We start from the raw sequence: 25831 nt of genomic DNA, 5'->3' as shown, positions 1-25831 counted from the left end.
CTTACCGACGGCGTGTTGTTATTTCAGCGCTGTGTGTAGCACATCGCTACAAATCCATACTTAGAGAATGAAGTGCTTGTAAAGAAGCCAAAAGGAGGGAGGGGAGAACGAAATTTATTTTGAAAATAATCAAAATAATAGGAGAAAGTATTTTTAATTATGTGTGGAGTGAAGTTACCATTAGAGTAATTGTTATTAAAGTAGTAAGATTTAATGTTTATTTTAAATATGGGCTTCTGTTTCCAATTTTTAGACTGAAAATATTCCTGTGGTGCGAAGACCAGACAGGAAGGATTTACTTAGCTACTTAAATGGTGAAACATGTAAGTATGTATTAATTTTGAGAAGCTTAAGTCATTTTATTAGTCTTCATTTATTTCACTAGCACTGATGATTTAAGTGAATTCACAGCTAAAAATTACAAAGCAGAAACAGCTCCTTTGACTCACCATGTCTCTGCTGACTATTAGTTGCTTATCTGTACAAGTCCATGTTTACCACCAGTTAGTTCATGGCCTTCGGTGACTTAGGCATCTCGAGGATTCCTGAAGATCCCAAAGCAATGCTTATTCACTGCAGTCTGTCTGGGAGTCAAATTTTTTTGAATATGGTAATGCAAGAATTTCTGGCACGCCTTCCCCTATGGCAGGTACCTTCTGTAATATTTTGATCTTTTGCTACATCTGCCCTGGGATTATTCAATGGATTTCTTTGCAGAACTTTATTCCTTATGTGTGCACTCATCTGGATTAGTTGCAGTACTACTGTGTTTAGAATCAAATTTCTTATTTCTCTGATGACTTTGGTGTTTTGATGACTTCCCCTTCCTTTAGCAAATATTTTTAACTAATATTTTTAGTTCTCGAAGTTTGATGACAATTTATGGAGAACTGCTTATCAAAGATCAACAGCTTTGATGTGTTTTTGCGTTAACTGGATCCTTGGTAACTTAATCAATAGTGAACTGTTCTGCCTTTAGCTCCCTAAGTAGACCATGTGATCTGTAATCGGATATTGAATTTTCTTTATTTCTTACATCATTCACATACATGAGTAAAAATCTTTACGTTATGTCTCTGTCTAACTGCGATGTGCAGTCATAGTAATCCCTTATCCAAAAAGCTCCAAAAACTGAAGTTTTTCTCGCCAACAGCTGACGCCACTCAGGTGTGATGTGGCAGCACTAGCAGAGGCCACCAGACGTCAGTTGTGGTTCAGTGCTTGTACTGGTTACGCATACATTTGCTGTTCGCTGATATCTTGTGTTCACTGTTGACTTTGTGTTTAATCTCACTATGAAAATGTCAAAAAGAGCTGCAGATACCCCTATGGGTAGCAATGAGAAAAAGAGAAGAAAGCATCTATCATTATCAATAATGCAGAAAATGGAGTCACTGCAGAAGCTTGATCGTGGTGTGTCTGTGCGGTGTCTTACTGAAGAATATGGTGTTGGAACTACCACTGTATATGATTTAAAGAAACAGAAAGACAAGTTACTGAAGTTTTATAGTGACAGTGATGTTCTACATTTATTCCCATAAGTCATTTACCGTGTGTTTGATTCGGTTCATTTGAAGTTGTATATTTTTATGTTTTATGGAATGTTTTTGTTGGAAATTTTTTTCTTATCATTATTACTTAAACAATATAGTATAGCAACTATTTACATAGCATTTACATTGTATTAGGTACTATAAGTAATCTAGAGATGATTTAAGGTATACGGGAGGATGTGCGGCGGTCTGGCGCTCCGCAGGGTCCTAAAGTCCACCTGCACTGAGACAGGTTAAATAAGGGACTTGAGCATGCGTGTTTTTTTGTATCCACGGGGGGTCCTGGAACCAATTAGGAAGGATTCTGAATTCCGAAGTGCAACTGCCCCGAGGATTTCAGTTAAGGGATTGTGGACCTGTATATGATAATTTGTAACAAATAGAGCAGTCAATGTAATATAGAGTACACTCAAATCAGCGTGAGTTAATCAGTCTGATGGCCTGGTGGAAGAAGCTGTCCTAGAGCTCGTTGGTCCTGGCTTTTATGCTGCAGTACCGTTTCCCAGATGGTAGCAGCTGGAGTAGATTGTGGTTGGGGTGACTTGGGTCCCCAATGATCCCAAGGGCCCTTTTTATACACCTGTCCTTGTCAATGTCCTGAATCATGGTAAAGTCACAACTACAGATGTGCTGGGCTGTCCGCACCACTCTCTGCAGAGTCCTGCGATTAAGGGAGGTACAGTTCCCATACCAGGCAGTGATGCAACCAGTCAGGATACTCTCATTGTGTCCTTATTGAAAGTTCTTGGGATTTGGAGGCCCATACCAAACTTCCTCAACTGTCTGAGGTGAAAGAGGTGCTGTTGTGCCTTTTTCACCACACAGCTGGGGTGTACAGACCACATGAGGTCCTCGGTGATATGGATGCTGAGGAACTTAAAGCTTTTATCCTCTCAGCTCCAGATCCATTGATGTCAATAGGAGTTAGGCCGTCTCCATTCCTCCTGTAATCTACAACCAGTTTCTTTGTTTTTGAGACATTGAGGGAGAGGTTGTTTTCTTGACAACACTTTGTCAAAGAGATTACTTCTTTCCTGTAGGCCGCCTCATTATTGTTTGAGATTAGGCCAATCAACGTAGTGTTGTCAGCAAGTTTAATTAGCAGATTAGAGCTGTGGGTGGCGACACAGTCATGGGTATACAGGGAGTAAAAGAAGGGGACTTAGTAGGCAACCCTGAGGGGCTTCTGTATTGAGAGTCAGAGGGGTGGAGGTGAGGGAGCCCACTCTTACAACCTGCTGCCGATCTGACAGGAAGTCCAGGATCCAGCTGCACAAGGCTGGGTCAAAGCTGAGGTCTCTGAGCTTCTTGTCGAGCCTGGATGGATCTGTGGTGTTGAATGCTGAACTGTAGTCCAAGAACAGCATTCTCACGTAAGCATCCTTCTCCAGATGTGTAAGGATGGTATGTAGAGCAGTGGCTATTGTGTCATCTGTTGATAGGTTGTGTCAGTAGGAGAATTGTAGGGGGTCCAGTTTGAGTGATAGCAAGCTGCAGATATAATGCTTGACCAGCCTTACAAAAAGCATTTGCTTATTATTGAGGTTAGTGCGACAGGATGCCAGTTGTTCAATCATGTTACCTTGGTCTTTTTGGTACAGGGATAACGGTGGATAATTTGAAGCAGGAGGGCACTCTACACTGGGAGAGGGAGAGATTAAAAATGTCAGTAAACACACCTGCCAATTGGGCTGCGCACATCCTGAGTACTCACCCTGGGATGCCGCTGTTTCTGCAGCCTTGAGACTGTCCACTCGTTGGAAACATCTGTGTACCTCAGCCTCAGAGATGACCAGGTTGCAAGCTGTAGCAGTGGTTTTCCTTGGAGGCTCAGAGTTAGAGACATTGAACCAAGCATAAAGGCAACTGAGTTCATCTGGGAGAGAGGCCATGATGTCGGCAGCACCACTACGTTTGGCTTTGAAGTCTGCGATGGCATGCAGCCCTTGCCACAAGTCACATGTGCTACTTGTTGTGTATGTTGACTCAGTCTTGTCCCAATAGTGTTGTTTCACAACCTTGATAGCTTTGCGCAGATCATAGCTGTTTTACTTGAGCTCTAGTTGATCGCCAGTGATGTCAGCTCGATGTCGCACTGTAAGTGCTGTTCTCACGAGAACTATTGATCCAGGGTTTCTGGTTCGGGAAGACCCTGACTGACTTCTTGGGGACAACATTGTCGATGCACTTCCAGACAAAGCAGGTGACTCCATCAGTGACCTTGGAGATATCCTCATCATGGAAGACATTCCAGTTGACGTCATTGAAGCAGTCCTGCAGCATGGAGGCCATTTGGTCGGACCAACAGTGGACGGTTTTATCTATGGCCGCCTCTTGTTTCAGCTTCTACTTGTACGTTGGCAAAAACAGTATCGAAGAGTGATCTGATTTTCCAAAAGCTGGGTGAAGAAGAGCTTTGTAAGTGTTGCGGAAGGGAGTGTAACAGTGGTCATGTGTGTTATCTCTACTAGTGCTCACCTGGATGTACTGACAAAACTTAAAGTAACCGGCAATGATGAAAGCGGCCTCTGGATGTGCAGTCTCCAATGTGTTGATGGTCTTGTACAGTTCCTTGAGAGCCAGGACAGTTTCAGCCTGTGGCAGAATATACACTGCTGTGATCATAAACAGCCATGAACTCCCTAGACCTCCTGTAGGGTCTGCACAGCAGCACCGGGTATTCCAGGGCTGGGAAGCAAAAGGATTTGAGAGCATGCACATTCTAGGGGTCGTACCAAGCATTGTTGACCATGAAGCATACCCCTCCTCCTTTACTCTTCTCAGTGAGGTTTCTCGACCTGTCTGCTCGGAACAAGGAGAAGAACTGGAGGGCTTGATGGCGTGGTCCATATCTCCTCAGTCAGCCAGGTCTCCATGAAGCACAAAACATTGCATTCCTTTGTTTCCAGCTAAAGGAGCTGGAAACCATTTTGCTATTGATAGCTAAAATGCTGCTTTTGTTCATCTGTACTCCTATGATTTTTAATTTGCTAAAATGTTCCTTAATTTTGCCTGTTTGAAGTTTTGAATGATGAGTTTGTGTTGCTGGGAAATAGTTGGATATTGCGTTGATATTATTAGATTCAAATCTTAAGACTAGATCTAGTTCTCAATCTGAAGTTCTTATTATACCATTGTATTATTGAAAATACTTTGGTTAAAATCTAAATGTTATGAAAATAAAGCTGATCTAAAAGATATTACGTATATGAAAGATGCTGAATTGGTTTCTTTTATTGACATTTAAAAGAGGGTTGAAAGAAATATACATTTTGTGCACTCTTCTTAACTTAATATCAGAACAGTTTAATTAGTTTGTATGTCATTTCATGGTTCTATGTCTAACTGTCTTGTCACAATTGAGTGATTAAATTTTTCAGGTTATGTTGCTGCAAAACAACATTTATATTGGTTTCCAAGTTTTTTGTGAATAACTTGACTATTACGAAAAATGTATTTGTTAACTTGCATTTGCAGTTGCAGATTTTTTCATGCTTTTGATATTGATTTATTTTCATAGCAACATCTGCAAGCATAGACAGAAGTGCCCCTCTAGAAATCGGGTTGCAGCGATCAACACAAGGTAGTTATGATGTATCTTAATAAACTTAAGAAAAAATATTGAAATAATGCTCTTTAAAATACCAGCACTACAATTTATATTTTGTATGTTTTTCTTGTGTTTTGGGAATCAACAGTTAAAAGGGCAGCTGAAGAAATATCATCAGAATTAAAGAAACCCAGGATAGAGGTAATGTTTAAATGGTTTCTATTTGTTTAAATGTATTAGGCAATGTAAGCACTTTTACTTGGAGAAATAATATCAGTGGTACACTTTGAGCAGTAAGATCACTAATTTGCAAGTATTAGTTTCCTGAGCTCTTAAATTCCTTACTGTGCATTTTGATTTTCCTTTCTCCTAGTCTTCATTTATCGAATGCTCAGTGAGGCTCGTAATAGTCCTCTTGGTCCCTAGACTGACATTTCAGTCTCTTCTGCAAAAGTGGCCTAATCAAAAGTTTGTATCTATTTCCGAATCTGAGTGTGAGGCCTCCGTTGGTCTGAGTTAACTGTGGATATTATGACTTAGCTGTCTAGATGTGCAAGCCTGGGCAGTACAATATAGAGAGCAAGCTGGTGCCCATGTAGCAAGCTCCCCATCTCCACACATATGATGAACCCAAAGGAATGGCAGAGACCAATACAGTTTGCTACTAGCAGCATTGGAGGAGTTGCCAATCAACATTGAACTCAATATAGGACTGCCTTAGGGACTACAGCTCCAGATTTTTCCTGGGATTTTACTCTGGTAGCCTTCCCCATGAGTGGGTATAGCCACAAGATCAGAATATTCCTTCTCCTGGATGAGCTGCCAACCACAGCTGATGAACCTCATCTAACTGAAGCGAATGGTTTTAAGTCACCAGTAACCCACCTTTACCCCTTCTCCTGTCAGTAGAAATGGTTCTGCTGGGTTTATTAGCTAAGTCACATGTGAAGACAAGGAGCTGGACTTGCTTGTCAGAGGCTATTCGAGGCACACACCATTAGGAGCATTTAATAGGTTGTGGGAGCTTGTCCCCATTAGCACCCCCCTCCCACCCCCCCCCCCCACTATAACAACCTTAAGTAACATGTAGCTACCTGTGGCTATAATAATTAGCATTGTCTTATTTTTGGCTTTTGTTAACCTGACAATTTTCCTTAGTTTTCAATAACTTGGCTTCCACACCGTCTGTGGCAATGAATTCCACAGATTCGCTACCATCTTGATAAGTAATTTTCTCATGTCTGTTCTAAATAGATATCCATCTATTCTGAAGCTGGGAACTCTGGTCTGAAGCTGTGCTCCCCCACCATGGAAAACATCCTTTCTATATCCACTCTTTTGATGCCTTTCAACATTTGATAGGTTTCAATGAAATTCCCTTGCCCAACCCCTCATTCTTCTGAATTCTAGTGAGTTAAGGCCCAGAGCCATCAAACAATCCTCATATGATTGTTAGGAAAGATGTCAACAAAATAGAGAGAGTACATAAGACATTTACTAGAATGTTACCTGGGTTTCAGCACCTAAGTTCCAGAGAAAGGTTGAACAAGTTAGGTCTTTATTCTTTGGAGCATAGAAGGTTGAGGAGGGACTTGATAGAGGTATTTAAAATTACAAGAGGGATAGATAGAGTTGACGTGGATAGGCTTTTTCCATTGAGAGTAGGGGAGATTCAAACAAGAGAACATGAGTTGAGAGTTAAGGGGCAAAAGTTTAAGGGTAACACGAGGGGGAACTTCTTTATTCAGAGAGTGGTGGCTGTGTGGAACGAGCTTCCAGTAGAAGTGATAGAGGCAGGTTCGATATTGTCATTTAAAAAAAAAATTGGTTAGGTATATGGACAGGAAAGGAAAGGAATGGAGGGCTATGGGCTGAGAGCAGGTTGGTGGGAATTGGTGAAAGTAAGCGTTCAGCACAGACTAGAAGGGCCGAGATGGCCTATTTCCGTGCTGTAATTGTTATATGGTTATATTATAAGCCTTTAAATCCCGGAGTCATTTTTGTGAACCTCCTTTGAACCCTTTCCAATGTCAGCACTCCCTTTCTTAGATAAGGGGCCCTAACCTTCTTACAATACTCCAAATGAGGCCTTTCCAGTGCCTTATAAAGCTTCAGCATTAAATCCTTGTTGTTACATTCCATTCCTCTTGAAATGAATGCTAACATTGCATTTGCCCTTCTCGTCACCAACTCTGATTTTTGAAATTTCTCTCCATTTACAAAATAGTTTCTGCTTTTATTTCTTCTACCAAAGTGCATGACCAATCACTTCCCAACATTGTATTCCATCTGTCACTTCTTTCTCCATTCTCCTAATCTGTCAAGGCCTTTCTTCTCCCTGCTTCCAGAACACTACCTGCCCCTCCACCTCTATTTGCAGCATCTGTAAACTTGGCCACAAAGCCATCAATTCATCATCCAAATCAATGACATATAACCTAAAAAGAAGCAGTTTCAAAACCAACCCCTGCGGAACACCACTAGTCAGTGGCAGCCAACCAGAAAAGGCTCCCTGTATTCCTGCTCTTTGCTTCTTGCTAATCAGTCAATCTTCTATCCATGCTAGTATCTTTCTTGAAATATTATCTTGTTGTCTTGTTAAGCATCTTAATGTGTGGCACCTTGTGAAAGGCCTTATGAAAATCCCTTTAAACAACATCCACTGACTCTCCTTTGTCTATCCTACTTATTATTTGTTCAAAGAATTCCAAGGGATTTGTCAGACAAGATTTTCCCTTAAGGAAACCATACTGACTTTGACCTATTTTATCATATGCCTCCAAGCATCCTGAGACCTCATCCTTAGCAATAGACTCCACCACCTTCCCAACCATTGAGGTCAGACTAACTGGCCGAAAATTTCCTTTCTTTTGCCACGCTCCCTTCTTGAAGTCTGGAGTGACATTTGCAATTTTCCAGTCCTTTGGAACCATGTCAGAATCTATTAATTCTTAAAAGGTCATTACTAATGCCTTCATAATCTCTTCAGCCACTCCTTTCACAACCCTGGGGTGTAGACTTTCTGATCCGGTTGATTTATCTACCTTCAGACCTTTCAGTTTCCCAAGCACCTTCTCCCTACAGTGGCAACTTCTTACTTTCGCCCCCGACACTCTTGAACTTCTGGCGTACAGCTGGTGTCTTCCACGATGAAGACTGATGAAGAATGCTTATTCAGTTTGTCTGCAACTTTGTTGTCCCCTATTACTACTTTCCAGCATCATTTTCCAGCTGTCTGATTATATACTCTCACTTCTCTTTTACACTTTATATTGGAAGAAACTTTTGGTATCCTCTTTAATTGGTATCCTTTATGACCTTTTTTTTTGCCTTCTGTTGGTTTTTAAAAGCTTCCCAGTCCTCTAACTTCCCACTAATTTTTGCTCTATTACATGCCATCTCTTTGGATTGTATGTCGGCTTTGACTTCCTTTGTCACTCACGGTTGCATCATCTTGCTTTTAGAATACTACTACTTTGAGGTGTATCTATCCTGCATTTTCTGAATTGCTCCCAGAATCTCCAGTCATTGCTGCTCTGTTGTCATCCCTGCTAGTGTCTCCTTCCAGTTAACATTGGCTAGTTCCTCTTTCATGCCTCTGTAACTCCCTTTATTCCACTGTAATACTGATATATCTGACTTTAGCTTCTCCCTCTCAAATTTCAAGGTGAAGTATTTGAAAGTGGTTATTATTATTATTATTATTAACCTTGATGCTTTGGAGAGAAAAAATAATAGGATGTAAATTTGCATGTAATGGAATGCTGGATAAACAGGACCTAGTATGGAGCAATAAATAATTTACTGGAGAAACTGGTTGAACACAGCATCTGTGGTTTGAGGAGGAATTGTTGATACTTTAGATCAAAACCCAGCATCAGGACAATAACCCTGCATCCTGGATCACAACATAAACAGTTTTATCTACTGCAAGTTTAAATCTATTTTGTACAGAGGATGGGTGAAAGCAGATACAGAAAAAATAATTTTAAGAGAATAAGTTTGTCATCAGAACTATTTTACTATGTGAAGGAGCTCACAAAAATGGAGATTAAAATAGTGTGAAGATTGGAATACTTTGTAGCTTATAGTGCACAAATCAGAGCCATGTTTACTGTTTGTTAAGCATAAAAAAAAGCTTTTCCATGTAAATAACTTGAAATGATCTGAATAGTTTTAGTTGTTCTATGGTTAGTTCTTAGAATGTATTGTATTTTGACTAGTAGAAGTTAAAGTTTATTGGCATTCAACTGTACACATTTATTAAGCTAAATGAAAGAATGTTCCTCCTGGACCAAGGTGATAAACACAGTACATTTTTAACATGCAGCATGAAGTAATATTAACACAATATTAGTAGATAGTAAAAATATTCTGTACATTTACAAGTTGACATAACGTGCGTATATGACATATAGTTAAATGTACTGACACTGTCATAGTAGTGTGTATTAGGTGGTAGCAGACTAGTGTTTTACCTTCCATAAACAAGAGAAAATCTGCACATGCTGGAAATCCAAGCAACACACACAAAAGCTGGAACAACTCAGCAGGCCAGGCGGCATCTATGGAAAAAAGTACAGTCGACGTTTCAGGCTGAGATTCTTCATCAGTACTGGGGGAGAAAAGCTGAGTCTGAGTAAGAAAGTGGGGGGAGGGATGAAGAACAAGGTGATTGGTGAAACTGGGAGGGGGAGGGGTGAAGTGAAGAGTTGGGAATCTGATTGGTGAGATACAGGGCCTGAGAAGGGGGAATCTAATGGGAGAGGACAGAAGGTCATGGAAGAAAGAAAAGGAAGAGGACATCCAGAGCGAGGTGATAGGTATGTAAGGAGATAAGGTGAGAGCTGGGAATGGGAATAGTGAAGGTGGGGTGGGGCATTACCATAAGTTTGAGAAATTGATGTTCTTGCCATCACGTTGGGGGAATGGGAAATAGAATTAAAATGAGTCACCACTGGCTGATTCTGCTTTTTCTGGCGAACAAAGCGTAAGTGCTCAGCATCGGGTCTCACCGATACTCCTCAGGGGTTGCTGGCTACTCGACTCCCTTGATTTATTCGTCCCTCCCCACTGATCTCTCTCCTGGCACTTATCCTTGCAAGCAGAACAAGTACTACACCTGGCCCTACACCACCTCCATCGCTACCATTCAGGGCCCCATACAGTCCTTCCAGGTGAGGCAGCACTTCACCTGTGAGTGTGTTGGGGTCATCTACTGTATCCAGTGCTCCTGGTGTGGCTCCTGTATATCAGCCAGAAAAAAACAGGATCTTCCAGTGGCCACCCATTTGAATTCCACTTCCTATTCCCATTCTGACATGTCCATAGGACTGTCAGACAAAGGAGCAGAATTAGACCATTCAGCACATCGAGCTTTCTCTGCCATTCCATCATTGCTGATTTCAGATCCCACTCAGCCCCATACACCTGTCTTCTTGCCATTTCCTTTGATGTCCTGACTGATCAACTTCTGCCTTAAATATACCCATGGGCTTGGCCTTCACCACAGTCTGTGGCAGAGCATTTTGCAGATACACTACTCTCTGACTAAAAAAATTCCTCCTTACCTCTGTTGTAAAAGGTTGCCCCTCAATTTTGAGGCAGTGCTGTCTAGTTCTGGATACCTCCTCCATAGGAAATATCCTCTCTACATCTACCCCATCTAGTCCTTTCAACATTTGGTAGGTTTCGATGAGATTCACCCCCCCCCCCCCCCAATATTCTAAATTCTAGTGAGTACAGATACGCCTCTTCTGTTGTGATGAGGCCACATTCAGGTTGGAGGAGCAACAGCTTATATTCTCTCTGGGTAGCCTCCAACCTGATGACATGAACATTGATTTTTAAACTTAAGGTAATCTCCTCCCCCCTTCACCATTCCCGATTCCTATTTCCCTCTCTCACCTTATCTCCTTACCTGCCTATCACCTCCCTCTGGTACTCCTCTCCATTTTCCTTCTTCCATGGCCTTCTGGGAAACAGAGAAATGGCAGAAGAATTTAATAAGTACTTTAGATCTGTCTTCACTAAGGAAGACACAAGCAATCTCCCAGATGTATGGATGGGCCAAGGACATAGGGTAACAGAGGAAATGAAACAGATTGACATTAGGAAGGAAATGGTGATGAGTAGACTGATGGGACTGAAGGCTGACAAATCCCCAGGTCCAGATGGTCTGCATCCTAGGGTACTAAAGGAGGTGGCCCTGGAAATTGCAGATGCATTGGTAATCATTTTCCAATGTTCCTTAGATTCAGGATCAGTTCCTGAGGATTGGAGAATGGCTAATGTTATCCCACTTTTTAAGAAAGGAGGGAGGGAGAAAACACAGAACTATCGACCTGTCAGCCTAACATCAGTAGTGGGGAAGATGCTAGAGTCCATTATTAAAGATGAAATAGTGGCATATCTAGATAGCAGTGATAGGATTGGGCCAAGCCAGCATGGATTTACCAAGGGTAAATCATGCTTGACTAATCTATTGGAGTTTTTCGAGGATGTAACCAGGAAGTTAGACAAGGGAGATCCAGTGGATGTAGTGTACCTCGATTTTCAGAAGGCATTTGATAAGGTTGCACATAGGAGATTGGTGGGTAAAATCAAAGCTCATGGCATTGGGGGGAAGACATTGACATGGATAGAAAACTGGTTGGTAGAAAACAAAGGGTAGCGGTGAATGGGTGTTTCTCGGAATGGCAGGTGGTGACTAGTGGGGTGCCACAGGGCTCGGTATTGGGACCACAGCTGTTTACGATTTACGTCAACGATTTAGATGAAGGCATTGAGAATAACATCAGCAAGTTTGCTGATGATACTAAGCTGGGTGGCAGTGTGACATGTGATGAGGATGTTAGGAGAATTCAGGGTGACTTGGATAGGCTGGGTGAGTGGGCAGATACTTGGCAGATGACATTTAATGTGAATAAGTGTGAGGTTATCTACTTTGGGAGTAAGAACAGGAAGGCAGATTATTATCTGTACGGTGTGAAGTTAGGTAAGGGAGAAATACAAAGAGATCTAGGTGTCCTTGTTCATCAGTCACTGAAGGTGAATGAGCAAGTGCAGCAGGCAGTGAAGAAGGCTAATGGAATGTTGGCCTTTATTACAAAGGGAATTGAGTACAAGAGCAAGGAAATTCTCTTGCATTTGTACAGGGCCCTGGTGAGACCACACCTGGAGTATTGTGTACAGTTTTGGTCTCCAGGGTTAAGGAAGGACATCCTGGCTGTAGAGGAAGTGCAGCGTAGATTCACAAGGTTAATTCCTGGGATGTCAGGACTGTCTTACGCAGAGAGGTTAGAGAGACTGGGTTTGTACACGCTGGAATTGAGATTGAGAGGGGATCTGATTGCAACATATAAGATTATTAAGGGATTGGACAAGATAGAGGCAGGAAATATGTTCCAGATGCTGGGAGAGTCCAGTACCAGAGGGCATGGTTTGAGAATAAGGGGTAGGTCATTTAGGACAGAGTTAAGGAAAAACTTCTTCTCCCAGAGAGTTGTGGGGGTCTGGAATGCACTGCCTCGGAAGGCAGTGGAGGCCAATTCTCTGGATGCTTTCAAGAAGGAGCTAGATAGGTATCTTATGGATAGGGGAATCAAGGGTTATGGGGACAAGGCAGGAACCGGGTATTGATAGTAGATGATCAGCCATGATCTCAAAATGGTGGTGCAGGCTTGAAGGGTGCAGGCTACTTCTGCACCTATTGTCTATTGTCTGTCTTTTCCTATAAGATTCCCTCTTTTCCAGCCCTGTACATTTTTCACCAGCTTCCCAGCTCTTTACTTCATCCCTCCCCACACTCCTGGTTTTATCTTCACTTTGTGGTTCTTCTACCCCTTCCCCCACTTTCTTACTCTGACTCCTCATCTTTTTTTCCAGTTCTGATGAAGGGTCTCGGCCTGAAATGTTGACTGTACTCATAGATGCTGTCTGCCTGCTGAGTTCCTCCAGCGTTCTGTGTGTATTACTAGTATTTTACTTTGTATATTTTGTAATGATTAAACTGTGGTGGTTTATAAAATCTGGGATGGTTTATGTTAATTAGGATGAAGAACGTGTGCGACTTGACAAAGAGCGTTTGGCAGCTCGATTGGAAGGCCACAAAGAAGGCATTGTACAGACGGAGCAGATCAGGTAAATTGAATACATGAACACTTTTATAGTAGAATAAAATAAAATTATTTGCAACCGATTAGGGCGATTATCAGGCGTGCCATATTAATTTCCTCTTTGTGACTCCTCTGTAATCCCATCTAGATGGAATAAAATCCCATGATACCTTAATGGTTGTAAATCATTTAAATTAGATGTGTTTTAGAAGGCAGGCACACGCGCACACACACACACACCCCTGTGCTGCACTTCCAGGGATCTTTGGATCTCTATATCAAGGTCCCTTTGTTCTTCAGTATCACCACGTATCCTAAGACTACCACTTCACTAATCTTCGTGTCATCTGCAAACATAGTGATAATGCCACCTTTGTCACAAGCTCATCAAACTTGTGTCACAAATAGCAAGTTCCAGTACTAATTGCTTTGAAACACTTAGGGCATCTAACCACAAAAACATCCCTTTTCCATCACCCTCTGTCTTCAATGGCCAATATAATTTTCTGTCCTTTTATGCATCAGTTCATACTGTGCGTATCATGCGGTAAATCTTTTGATATATTGTTGTACCATGCAATGTTGTTCATTAAATGTTGCCTTTGTTTTCTATTAAGACTATCCTTGATACTTATCAAATAGCAAAGAGCCTGCAGCTCTGAGGTGCAGAGTGTCTTTGTGCATGATTTGCAAAAAGTTACTCGGTGAATATGGCAAGTAGTAGGAAACCTGACAGAATGGGTTTGCTTATTGTTGAGGAATTAAATACTAAAGTGAGGAAACTCTGCCTCAGTTAGTAGACCATTGGCACACTGTGCTTAAATTTTGGACTTATTTTGGATTTTAATACTTTAGAGGTAGTTCAGATGTCTTCTAGACCCTATGACAAAAGTTGCTTCTTACTTCTTAAACTCCAGTAAGTACAAGTTTAGGTAGAGTTGTATCTGCTGGAGTTTAGAAGAGCGAGAAAGAACTTGATAGAAACACATCAGATCCTGAGAGGTCTTGACAAAGTAGATATGGAGAGGATGTCTCCTTTTGTGGGAGAATCTAGAAATAGGGGATCACTAAAAATACGGGTTGCCCATTTAAGATAGAAGTGTGACAGAGCTTTTGTCTCTGAATAGTGAGTCTCTGGAGTTCTTTTTCTCAAGGAGCATTGGGAGCAGAGTCCTTGGATATTTTAGGAAGAGCTAGTTCAATTCTTGGTATGCAAAGGGTGAGGGGTTACTGGGTGTTGGTGGAATGTGATACTGAGATTAGCTATACTCTTTATTGAATCGTTGAACATACTCAAAGGACTGAGTGGCCTTTTTCTGCTCTTTATATCATATGGAAGAATAACTCATAACAATAAAAAACAATGTTTGTTTATTCTCCCTGTTGGTAGTTCAATTACCATTGCTCACTTACTCAGTGTTAGAGAAGTCTTGCCGGAGAGACCTCATTCTTGGTGGACCCAGCAGTTTCTCAGCTGCATTACTAAATGTTCTCTTCCATTGGGTCTGTGTTATACTCGTATCTTAATCTTGTTTAACCATTTTCACTGTGTTTGTTCTGATTATGGTACTTGAGACGAATATGGTATATTTCAAATCTGAGATATCACAAAACCAAAATACTCAAATAAAAATATATGTGATTCAGCAGGGCTGGCAACATTTATTAATTGAGATATAGAATTAATATTTCTTGTCAGTAGCCTTTTGTCTATCTAAGGTTTATAGTTTTTTTTGGCAGGACAAGATGAAACTATAAGATTGGGCATTTGACATGTCCTTAAAATATTTGCCTGGATCATTGGTGGCAACTTGACTTTTAAGAAAGAATTTACATTTACTCATTACATTAACGCTGGAGCACATAACAGAAGGTTTCACCCATACATCAATTAGTGTCAAAATTTTCTTTCAGAGTGGAAATTAAGTTAAGCCACCTGCTTATGCAAGAGCTGGTGGTATTATCCAAAAAAATGATTAAAAAAACACATTTTTGTGTTTTGACTAAATTTGCTCATCCAACACATCAAAAGCAGATTAAATGATCATTTATTATTGGTTTTGTGGATCTTTTAAGTGTACATTTTTTAGTTTGCAGAATGACATGTTATAAAAATATTATGCTGAGGACCTTCTATGTTATGAATGTATAAATAGTATTTAAAATCACAGTATGTTTGCTCTTTTTTGTAGAAAATATTCCAAAAAGTTTATTTTGTGCTGACTTTAAAATGAAATTTCACATTAATGTTTTTTATTTTGTAACAAAATATAATAGCTCAATGTTCAAATTGGATTACTCATGTAGATTACAGATTTACATTAAAGAATGTGGGAAATTTTTTTTAGGTTTGATTTTTTTGTGATTCTAGGTCATTATCAGAGGCAATGTCAGTGGAAAAGATTGCCGCTATTAAAGCTAAGATCATGGCAAAAAAACGGTCTACTATTAAGACAGATCTGGATGATGACATTGCAGCTTTGAAACAAAGAAGTTTTGTAGATTCTGAAGTAGATGTAACCAGAGATATTGTCAGTAGAGAGAGAGTGTGGCGAACAAGAACTACCATTCTCCAAAGCACTGGCAAGGTGAGTTTAGGTGAATTAAGTATTATATGATTGTGTTTTATTTTCTAAGGTCACAAAGATCACAACACATACTTGACTCGTAAGGTTATTATGTTTTTACTAATGTAATTTTGAGAACGCACTGGGACTGTTTTTTTGGTTCTGGAAATCTCTTGCCCTATTGGAGCATGGGCCAGATTACTTGGTTTTAGTGTCCAGGATGATGTGGCTGCAGTGTGATCAGAGCTTTGATGCTGGTGATGCTAACCCAAGAGGATGCTGAGATTGTTTTGTCTATCTTTGAATTATTTTGGAGGATTTTGTGGATATAATATTGGTTTTGCATCACCAGTGCTTTGAGATACATACTATAAGTTGTATGTGCTTCCAAAACTTACTGGAGGTGAGGCTCACTGCTGGCCAATAGACTGAGCTTGTTGAAATGTTTGAGGTTTTGATTGTTGATTTCTGCCTTCACTGAGAAGCAGCCCCATGGTTTGAAAAGTGATCTTTTTCATCTCATTGTAGATCTTGATTTGGGAGGGAAACATTTTGTGCTGCAAGCTTGGCAGATTGGGCCTTTTGTCTTCCAGATACTTAATAGAAGGCCCTTTTATGCTTCAGTGAAGGAATCAACAATGATATGGAGATTATTGACATGACGCAGGGTGTAATCTAACGAAAAATCAATATTAAAAGCTGGGGTGACCTTGTTTCAGGAGTAAAGGTGACAAATGTTCAGTGGTTTCTTGTTCATCTTTAGATTAACAGTAATGAAATGAGAAAGGCTGAGAAGAGGATTGATGACTTGATACTGCATTGATTGACTCCAGTCTGTGGCAGACCCATCGGTTAGGATCACGATTTACATGTAATCATTCAGCAGAGGAAGAACTTGGATAAACATTTGAGGAATGACTAATTTGAAAGGATTCTGTATGATCCCTCAATTGATAAAGTTGAAGTCACTCACCTGTATGTGGAAAAAAGCCATATGCGGATATAGGTAGATAGATTTGGATATTATTCATAAGAGGGACAAGAAATTTTAAGATTGTATCTCGGTCAGTTTTAAGCTGTTATAACAGTCACAAAAAATGAATGCTTTTGGCAGAAGTCATGGAAGATTGCACTTGTGAATCAAATGTTTCAGAGCTGTTTCTTCATAATGTGACAATTTCATTTGTTTTTTCCACTTACTTTGCTTGACATGGCATGAATCAAATCTCATATGATGGTTAAGGATTTAAAGAAAACATATTTAAAAAGACGCCTATTTACTTTTTCATTCTCAAGTTTCTACTATCAATAAATACCTCTCATTGTAATTAAAATAGAAGTTCAGGGTCCAATTTACATCTGTCAAACCCCCATAGTGTGGGAACTGTCAGGTAATTTGATTTTTGGCTTTGTGGATTACACAATAGTTATTGGCTAGAACGACAGGATTACTTCTCTTTAGTGTGGAACTATTGAATCTTCTTTTGCCCAAGATGTTGATGTAGTTTCGGTTTAAGGTCTTATTCAAAAAAGGCACTTCTTTAAATGTAGCATTCCTTATTTCACTCAGTGAGCTTAATTTTTATTTATGGAAATGGATTGCACCTACAAATGTGAATTGGAAGAAATTGCCCTCTACTGAACCAAATCTGGAAATATTATAATCAGGAAAATTAACCTGGAATCTTAGGAGAGCCCTCCTCTCCGCTGATTATACCTGAAACAAAAATTGGTATAACCAAACTCATGAAGCTGGCACTGATTGATGAGGCACCAAGCACCTTTTCTTTTTGTAGAACTTATCACATGCTGGCATTTGAATGAGCCTTTTCCATAAAAATGCTTTAATAAACTAAACTACATTTACAGGCTTAATAGAATGTCAAAGCTGTTAAACATCATTAACATTGAAAGTTTAAAAAATTATAATTTTTGAGTTTGAAAATGTTTTACTTTAAAAATAATGCAGAAGCAATTAAAACATATGTTAATTCAAGAAAGGTCAATTTCCTGAAACTTACCTCATTTTTTTTAGAACTATTTCTCCACTGAAATTAAGGGTGTTTCACAAACATTCATTTACTACAGCTAAGAGTTTTAGGAAATTAGGCCTTCATGTTGGATTCCATGACTGAAGTCTGATTGACAGCTCTAGGTTTTAGATCAAAGTTAGATTTAGATCAAAGTTTAGATTTTTGTATTCTTGCAAACAGAGAAATCTTAAATTTCCTCATAGTTATCTGGGGAAATAGCAGTTGCTGCTTCTGGAATTTCTGGTATTACTCTAGAATGTTGAAACCATTGTAGAAATTGCAAAAGATTTAAGTGAAAATTGATTTGATACATTGGTTGATGACTAAAAATTCTCAAAGATAGTGTCACTTCCATTTAAAAATGCTCAATGCAGCTCTTATTATTTGACTTCATACAATTAATTAAATGTTCTTGGACTTCAGGGTCAGGTTTTATTATCACTGTTTTATATGATGTGCAGTCGTTTTGCAGCAGCAGTGGTGGTGTGCAGAGGCATAAATTTACTCTGAATTGCAAACTAAATAAATGCTGCCGAAAAAAGAGGAATATGAGATATGTTCTTGGATTATTCATAAATCTGATGACAGAAGGGAAAAAGCTGTTCTTGAATCATTTAGTGCATGTGTTCAGGCTCTGGTACAATCCCCTGATGGTAGTAACACAAAGAGGGTATGGTGCGGGTCCTTAATGATGTATGCCTTCTTGAGCCACCGCCTCTTGAAGATATCTTTGATGGTGGGAAAGGTTATGCCCATGATGAAGCTACCAGAGTTTACAATCCTCTGCAGCTTCTTGCAACCCTATGCAGTGGAGCCTCCGTACCGGGCTGTGATGCAATCAGTCAGAATGTTTTCCACTATATTTCTGTAGAAATTTACAAGAGCCTTTGATGTATCACATCTCAAACTCTTAATGAAGTAGAGCTGCTGGTATGTCTTCTTCATAACCACATAAATGTAACACCGATTCTCAAAAATGTTGACACGCAGAAATTTAAAACTGCTAACACTTCCTACTGCTAATCCCTCAGTGAGATTTGATGTCTGTTTGATCCACTTCTTTGATCCACTGATGTCTCATCCACTTCAAGTCGAAGACATGATGATAAAAAGTAAAGCTTAAGAGTCAACAAATGCTATTCTGATTCACAAAAAGAATTGTGGATCTTTACTTCAAAGATCAGTTATCCTAATGTCAACAATGAGGGAAATGTCTGATTCTGGCAAGATTCCTTCTTATGCTTTTAGAAATTATAAATTGCAATTTGCAAGAATTAAAACATAGTTGGTTGAGCCTCATCAATTAGAGCCACTTAATGTTTTTACCAGAGCATTTGTTCCAATTAATGTAATTAGAGTTTGCAGGAAACATTTTCAAAGTAAAAGTAAATGTATTATCAAATACTACAAATATTTGTCACCGTATACTACCCTGAGAATTATTTCCTTGTGAGCATTCACAGTAGATACAAAGAAACACAATAGAATCAATGAAAAGATGACAACTAATGTACAAAAGTTGACAAATTGTGCAAATACAAAAAATATCAAATAGCTAAATGATAAATAATATTGAGAACATGAGTTGTAGATTACTTGAAAGTGGGCCCATAGGATGTGGGATCAGTTCGGTGTTGAGGTGAGTAAAATTGACCACTCTGGTTCAGGAGCCTGATGGGTAACAATCAGGTTCCTGTACTTCCTGATGGCAGCAATGAGAAGAGAACATAGTCTGGTTGGTGGGAGTCCTTTTTACTTTCCTGAGCCATTGCTCCTTGGAGACATGTTCAGTGGTGGGGAGGTTCTTTACCTGCGATGGACTGGCTATATCTCCTACTTTTTGTAGGATTTTCCACTTGAGGGCATCAGTGTTTCCATACCATTCAGAACACCAGTTTGTCAAAGTTTTCGATGACTTGCCAAATCTTTGTAAATTTTTAAGAAAGTAGAGGCACTGCTGTGCCTTTTTTGTAATGGCACTTACTGTATGTGCTGGACCCATCTTCTCAAATGATAATGCTGAGAAATTTAAAATAACTAGCCTCTCCACGTCTGATCCCCTGATGAGGACTGGCTCATGGACCTCTGGTTTCTTCTTTAATTAGTCAGTAATCAACTCTTTTGTTTTGCTGATGTTGAGTAAAAAGTTTTTGTGACACCAGACAGCCAGATATTCAATCTCCCTCCCATATGTTGATTTGGCTAATAGCAGTAGTGTTGTCAGCAAACTTAAATATTGTGCTGGAGTTGTACTTGGCCCCTTGCTCTACTTGCTTTATACTTAGTAGTATGAGGCTAAGTACACAGCCTTGTGGTGTACCTATGGTAATGGTGGAAGAGATGTTGTTGTGAATCTGAACTGACTGGTGTTTTCAGATGAGGAAATTCAAGGATTCATTTGCACAAGAAGGTATTGAGGGTCTTGACGCTTATTGATTCGTTTTGAGGGGATGATAGTGTTGAATTCAGAGCTGTAGTCAATGAAGAACATCCTGATGTATGCACCTTTTCTATCCATATGTGCCAGAGCTGAATGAAGAGCCAATGAAATGGCATCTGCTGGGCTAGACAAGTTGGAGCAAATCTAAGTCACTCCTCAGGCAGGAGTTGTTAAGTTTCATGACCAGCCTCGCAAAGCACTTCATCACAGTGGATGTAAGTGTTACTAGACCATACTCATTGAGGCAGGTTACTGAGTATTTCTTGGGTGCTGGTATGATTGAAGCCTGCTTGAAGCAAGTGGGTACCTCAGACTGCCGAAGTGAGAGGTTAAAGATATCAGTAAACGCTCCAGCCAGTCTTCAGTACTCAAACAGATAGACAGTCTGGGCCAGATGCTTTCTGTGGGTTTACCTTCCTGGAGGATGCTCTTACATCAGCTTCAGAGACTGAAATCACAGGATTATTGAGGGCTGTGGGAGTTCATGAAGTTTCCTCCATGTTCTGTCAGTCAAAGTGAGCATAAAAGGTAGCAAAACCTTGTTGAAGTATATTTCGCTTGGTTTTACTTCATCGGCGGTGATAGCATTCAAGCCCTGCCTCAGTTGTTGAGCATCTTTCTATGATTTAGAGTTGGTCTAAATTGCCACTTTGCATGCAGGATGGCTTTCTGGAGAGGTACCTGGACTTTTCGTACTTCCCTTGATTGCCAAATCTTAGCGCCATCGATTAGCCCTCAGCAGATTATGGATCACTTGGTTTATTTAGGGCTTCTGGTTGAGGAAGTCGGAATAATTTTGTTGGGTGAAACAGGTATTCTCTTTCACAAATATCTTTATAAAGTCCATGACAACTGAGGGGTATTCACTCAGAGCCTCTGATGAGTCTTTGAACATGGCCCAGTTCACTGACTTGAAGCAAATCAATAGCCACTCCTTTGCCTCCCACGACCACCTCTTTGTTGTCCTTGCCTCTGCTGCCTGCTCTTTAGTTTAAGTTCAAGTTTGTGTATTGTCATCTGACTGTCCATGCATACAAACAAGCAAAACAATGTTTCTCCGGTCCATAGTAGACCAACAATACGTATATCACACACAGCACATAAAACTAAATATTACCACAAATATTATATAAAATATAATTCAAAGTGCATGTGAAGTGCACAGCACAGGTAAACATTAACAGTACATTAGACAGTAAATAGTTCGCTGTCCTGATGCTTCTGTGCATACTTCCTGATGATGGTGGATGAAAAACATTGTGGGATGCGGTGTAAGGAAACCCTGGTGATCCTCTTGGCGGTTTTGCAGACTGCTACCAAGCAGCCTCTGTACCACACAATGACACAACCAGACAGGACACTCTGGATGGTGCTCCTGTAGAAGATTGTTAGAATGGAGATGGCAGCCTTGCACGCCTCAATTTTCTCAGAAAGTATAAATGCTTCTGTGCTTCCTTTATGCAGGTTAGACCTCAATCTCCTCAGAAAGCATAGACTCTTCTGTGTCCCCTTTATGCACGTTGGAGAAGCACATTCTGTTTGCAAACCTTAAAATATTTCCCAAATTAAGTCTTGAGTAACTGTTAACAGGTCATCCAATTGAATTCTGAGCAGCTTTGGTAAGAGAAGTTGTAAGAACTTTTAACTCTGGATGAAAGATATTACAATGCCTCCATTGCTTTTAGATTTTTGGAGTTGTGTACAGTTGTGTCTATAGTTTTTAGAAATTTCTTAATTTTTTGGATTAATTTTAGACAGTGAGAAATCTCAACAAAAGTATCCAAATGTAAGTTTAAAGTACTCCAGAGAAATACTTGTCACTACTGATTTTTATTAACTCCTTTTGCAAAAAGTTAAGGAATTTGTATTGATTGTTTCCAAAACAAATTGAATAGATAGGATGACAGCTGAATGGCTCATTGTAGACTCAAACTATTGATTCCTTTGTCCTAATCAGGTCTTTATCTGTTGTTGATGTTTTGGAAGCACTTGTTTGTAATTGTAGGAACATTGCTAGGGAAATAATGGAGATAAAATGTGTATTTTTCTCTAAATCAAATATATTTTCCTGTGCTTGTATGTTTCAAGAATTTGAATTAATTATAAAGGCAACTTTCAGAATTTGCTGAGAAGTTTTGAATTGTCAGTGTTGTTTCATTCCTGTGAGTTGCGCTGTAGGTTTTTAATTTCAAAATTAAAGGAATAAGCTCTGAATTTCCCAAAAAGAATGTACATTTTTCCCTAGGAGATTTTTGCATAGTGAATTTCCTTGATATTTCTACAAACCCCATTTCCAGAAAAGTTGGGATATTTTCCAAAATGCAATAAAAACAAAAATCTGATATGTTAATTCACGTGAACCTTTATTTAACTGACAAAAGTACAAAGAAAAGATTTTCAATAGTTTTACTGACCAACTTAATTGAATTTTGTAAATATTCACAAACTTAGAATTTGATGGCTGCAACACACTCAACAAAAGTTGGGACAGAATTAAAATAAGATTGAAAAGTGCACAGAATATTCAAGTAACACCGGTTTGGAAGACTCCACATTAAGCAGGCTAATTGGTAGCAGGTGAGGTATCATGACTGGGTATAAAAGTAGCGTCCATCAAAGGCTCAGTCTTTGCAAGCAAGGATGGGTCGTGGCTCACCCCTTTGTGCCAAAATTTTTGAGAGAATTGTTAGTCAGTTCAAAAGGAACATTTCCCAACGCAAGATTGCATAGAATTTAGGTCTTTCAACAACTACAGTACATAATATTGTGAAAAGATTCAGAGAATTCAGAGACATCTCAGTGCGTAAAGGGCAAGGTTGGAAACCACTGTGATCTTTGAGCCCTCAGGCGGCACTGCCTAAGAAACCGTCATGCTACTGTGACAATTATAGCCACCTGGGCTCAGGAGTACTTTGGAAAACCATTGTCACTTAACACAGTCTGTCGCTGCATCCAGAAATGCAACTTGAAGCTATATTACGCAAGGAGGAAGCCATACATCAACTCTATGCAGAAACGCCGGTGAGTTCTCTGGGCCCAAGCTCATCTCAGATGGACCGAAAGACTGTGGAACTGTGTGCTGTGGTCAGATGTGTCCACATTTCAGCTAGTTTTCGGAAAAAACGGGTGTCGAGTTCTCCATGCCAAAGGTGAAAACGACCATCCTGATTGTTATCAGCGAAAGGTGCAAAAGCCAGCATCTGTGATGGTATGGGGGTGCATCAGTGCCCACGGCATGGGTGAGTTGCATGTATGTGAAGGTACCATTGACTCTGAGGCGTATATTAGGATTTTAGAGAGAGATATGTTGCCATCAAGGCGATGTCTCTTCCCGGGACGTCCATGCTTATTTCAGCAGGACAATGCCAGACCACATTCTGCACGGGCTACAACAGCGTGGCTTTGTAGACACAGAGTGCGTGTGCTTGACTGGCCTGCTGCCAGTCCAGATCTATCTCCTATTGAAAATGTATGGCGCATCATGAAGAGGAGAATCACGGACTGTTGAGCAGCTGAAGTCTTATATCAAGCAAGAATGGACAAAATTTCCAATTGCAAATCTACTACAATTAGTATCCTCAGTTCCAAAACAATTAAAAAGTGTTATTAAAAGGAAAAGTGATGTAACGCAGTAGTAAACATGCCTCTGTCCCAACTTTTGTTGAGTGTGTTGCAGCCATCAAATTCTAAATTTGTGTATATTTTGTTACGTACCCGTGACACGCGACAGTGGTACCCTTGTCACGTGACTGGGGTTGAAGTTATACTGGACTTGAGGTAATTGTCTTGTGATGGTGGAGTGATGTCATTTTCCCGCCAGTAGAGGTCATGTGACAGGTTTTTTTTATAGGGTATAAAAGGAAGACCCACCCTGTCAGGTGGGGCAGTTCGTGGCTAGATTTGCCAAGCTGATTTCATGTCACTGCGTGATTTAATGTGATGACGCAGTTTAGTTGAAAAATGAAGTTTTATATAATGCCTAAAGTTTAAAAGGTCATTGCTAGCGGTTTCTTTGCTGGTGGAGAGTGAAGATAAGAATTTGGAAGATAAAGATCGAGGAGAATCGATTTTTGACGGTGGAAAGTTCGACCTTGTGTGATCCTCATTCGGAAGGATTTCGTTGACTGTTCTCGTGTTAATCTCCGCTGGGATAGCGGGAGATTGAGAATAGTGTGGAAGAAAGGTCAGTGCCTTTAAGCCGTTATATTTCATAAAATTCTTCGTGGGAAAGTTCGACGCCGGGGATAGAAGGACAACGACGTGGAAGAGAATTTAAATCGCCTTAAAAAGTCTCTCCTTTTAAATGGACTGTGAGCTTTTGAACTTTCGGCATACCGCTTTAAAGAACTGTTTTTTTTCAATACCGCTTTAAGAACTGTTTGAACTGCAACGCTATTAAGAACTGTGAATCTGCCGCACAGCAGCTGAGTTCCGGTTACGCTAGTGTTTGTTTACTTTTGGGGGGTTTGTTTTCAGTGTTTAATAAACGTGTTATTTGTTATAAAAACCCTTGCCTAACTCATATATATTTATTGTTGCCTGAATACGTAACAATTTACAAAATACAATTAAGTTGGTCAGTAAAACTATTGAAAATCTTTTCTTTGTACTTTTGTCAGTTAAATAAAGCTTCACGTGAATTAACATATCACAGATTTTTGTTTTTTTTGCATTTTGGAAAATATCCCAACTTTTTTGGAAATGGGGTTTGTATATCAAAATTGTTTTTTTAGCTTTTTACTTTTCCCTAACATATGTAAGTTTGCAGAGTTTGAAGTTACTTGGATCTCAATGGTGGTGAAGGCTTGATGACATACAGTATTTTCAAGTCTGAGTGATGTGTGACTTAAAAGGAACCTGTGCTGCTGTTGCCCTTTCTGGCTACAACTTTGAGAGGCCATGGCAGAGAAGTTTTAAGAAGCTGTTGCTATATGCCCTGTAGAGAATGTATGCCAATTATGGAGAAAGTAAACATACAACCCACTGGATGTGATCCAGTTAAGTAGGCTGAATGATTGAGTCTTGATATCTGTTTTGGAGATACGAGGGGTGATTGATAAGTTCGTGGCCTAAGGTAGAAGGAGTCAATTTTATAAAACCTAGTACGTTTATTTTTCAACATAGTCCCCTCCTACATTTACACACTTAGTTCAGCGGTCGTGGAGCATACAGATCTTGGACCTCTAGAAAGTGTCCACAGCAGTGGTGATTGAAAAGTTTGTGGCCTAAGGTAGAAGGAGATAAGTTACTTACAAAAATTACAGATCTCTGGAAAGTGATCTAAATTAATTACAAATATAAAATACAAGATAATTGATTGCATTAGTATTCATCCCCCCTTAATATGACACACCAATTCATCACTGGTGCAGCCAATTGGTTTTAGAAGTCACATAGTTAGTTAAATGGAGATCACCATGTGCAGTCAAGATGTTTCAATTGATTGTAGTAAAAATATACTTGTAACTGGAAGGTCCAACTGCTGGTGAGCTTGTGCCCTGGCAAAAATTACACCAAGAAGAAGTACTCTCCAAGCAACTCCATGAAAAAGTTATTGAAAAGCACAAGCTG

The 25831-nt window shown here is 39.8% G+C and overlaps 1 protein-coding gene across 1 annotated transcript in view; it reads left to right on the top strand.

Annotated features, from left to right (window-relative positions):
• cdc73 (cell division cycle 73, Paf1/RNA polymerase II complex component, homolog (S. cerevisiae)) overlaps positions 1-25831 on the top strand; it is a 315070-nt gene that overhangs the window by 40417 nt on the left and 248822 nt on the right. The window contains exons 3-7 of the mRNA XM_073063512.1: positions 254-323; positions 5074-5136; positions 5252-5304; positions 13157-13245; positions 15592-15808. Of these exons, the coding sequence (XP_072919613.1) occupies positions 254-323; positions 5074-5136; positions 5252-5304; positions 13157-13245; positions 15592-15808 (492 nt within the window). The remainder of the gene's footprint in view (positions 1-253; positions 324-5073; positions 5137-5251; positions 5305-13156; positions 13246-15591; positions 15809-25831) is intronic.

This window comes from Hemitrygon akajei, chromosome 12 (genome assembly GCF_048418815.1).
Source record: "Hemitrygon akajei chromosome 12, sHemAka1.3, whole genome shotgun sequence".
NCBI classification, from domain to species: Eukaryota; Metazoa; Chordata; class Chondrichthyes; order Myliobatiformes; family Dasyatidae; genus Hemitrygon; species Hemitrygon akajei.
The sequence above is the reverse complement of the archived record's forward strand: the minus strand, read 5'-3'. Positions and strand labels throughout refer to the sequence as shown.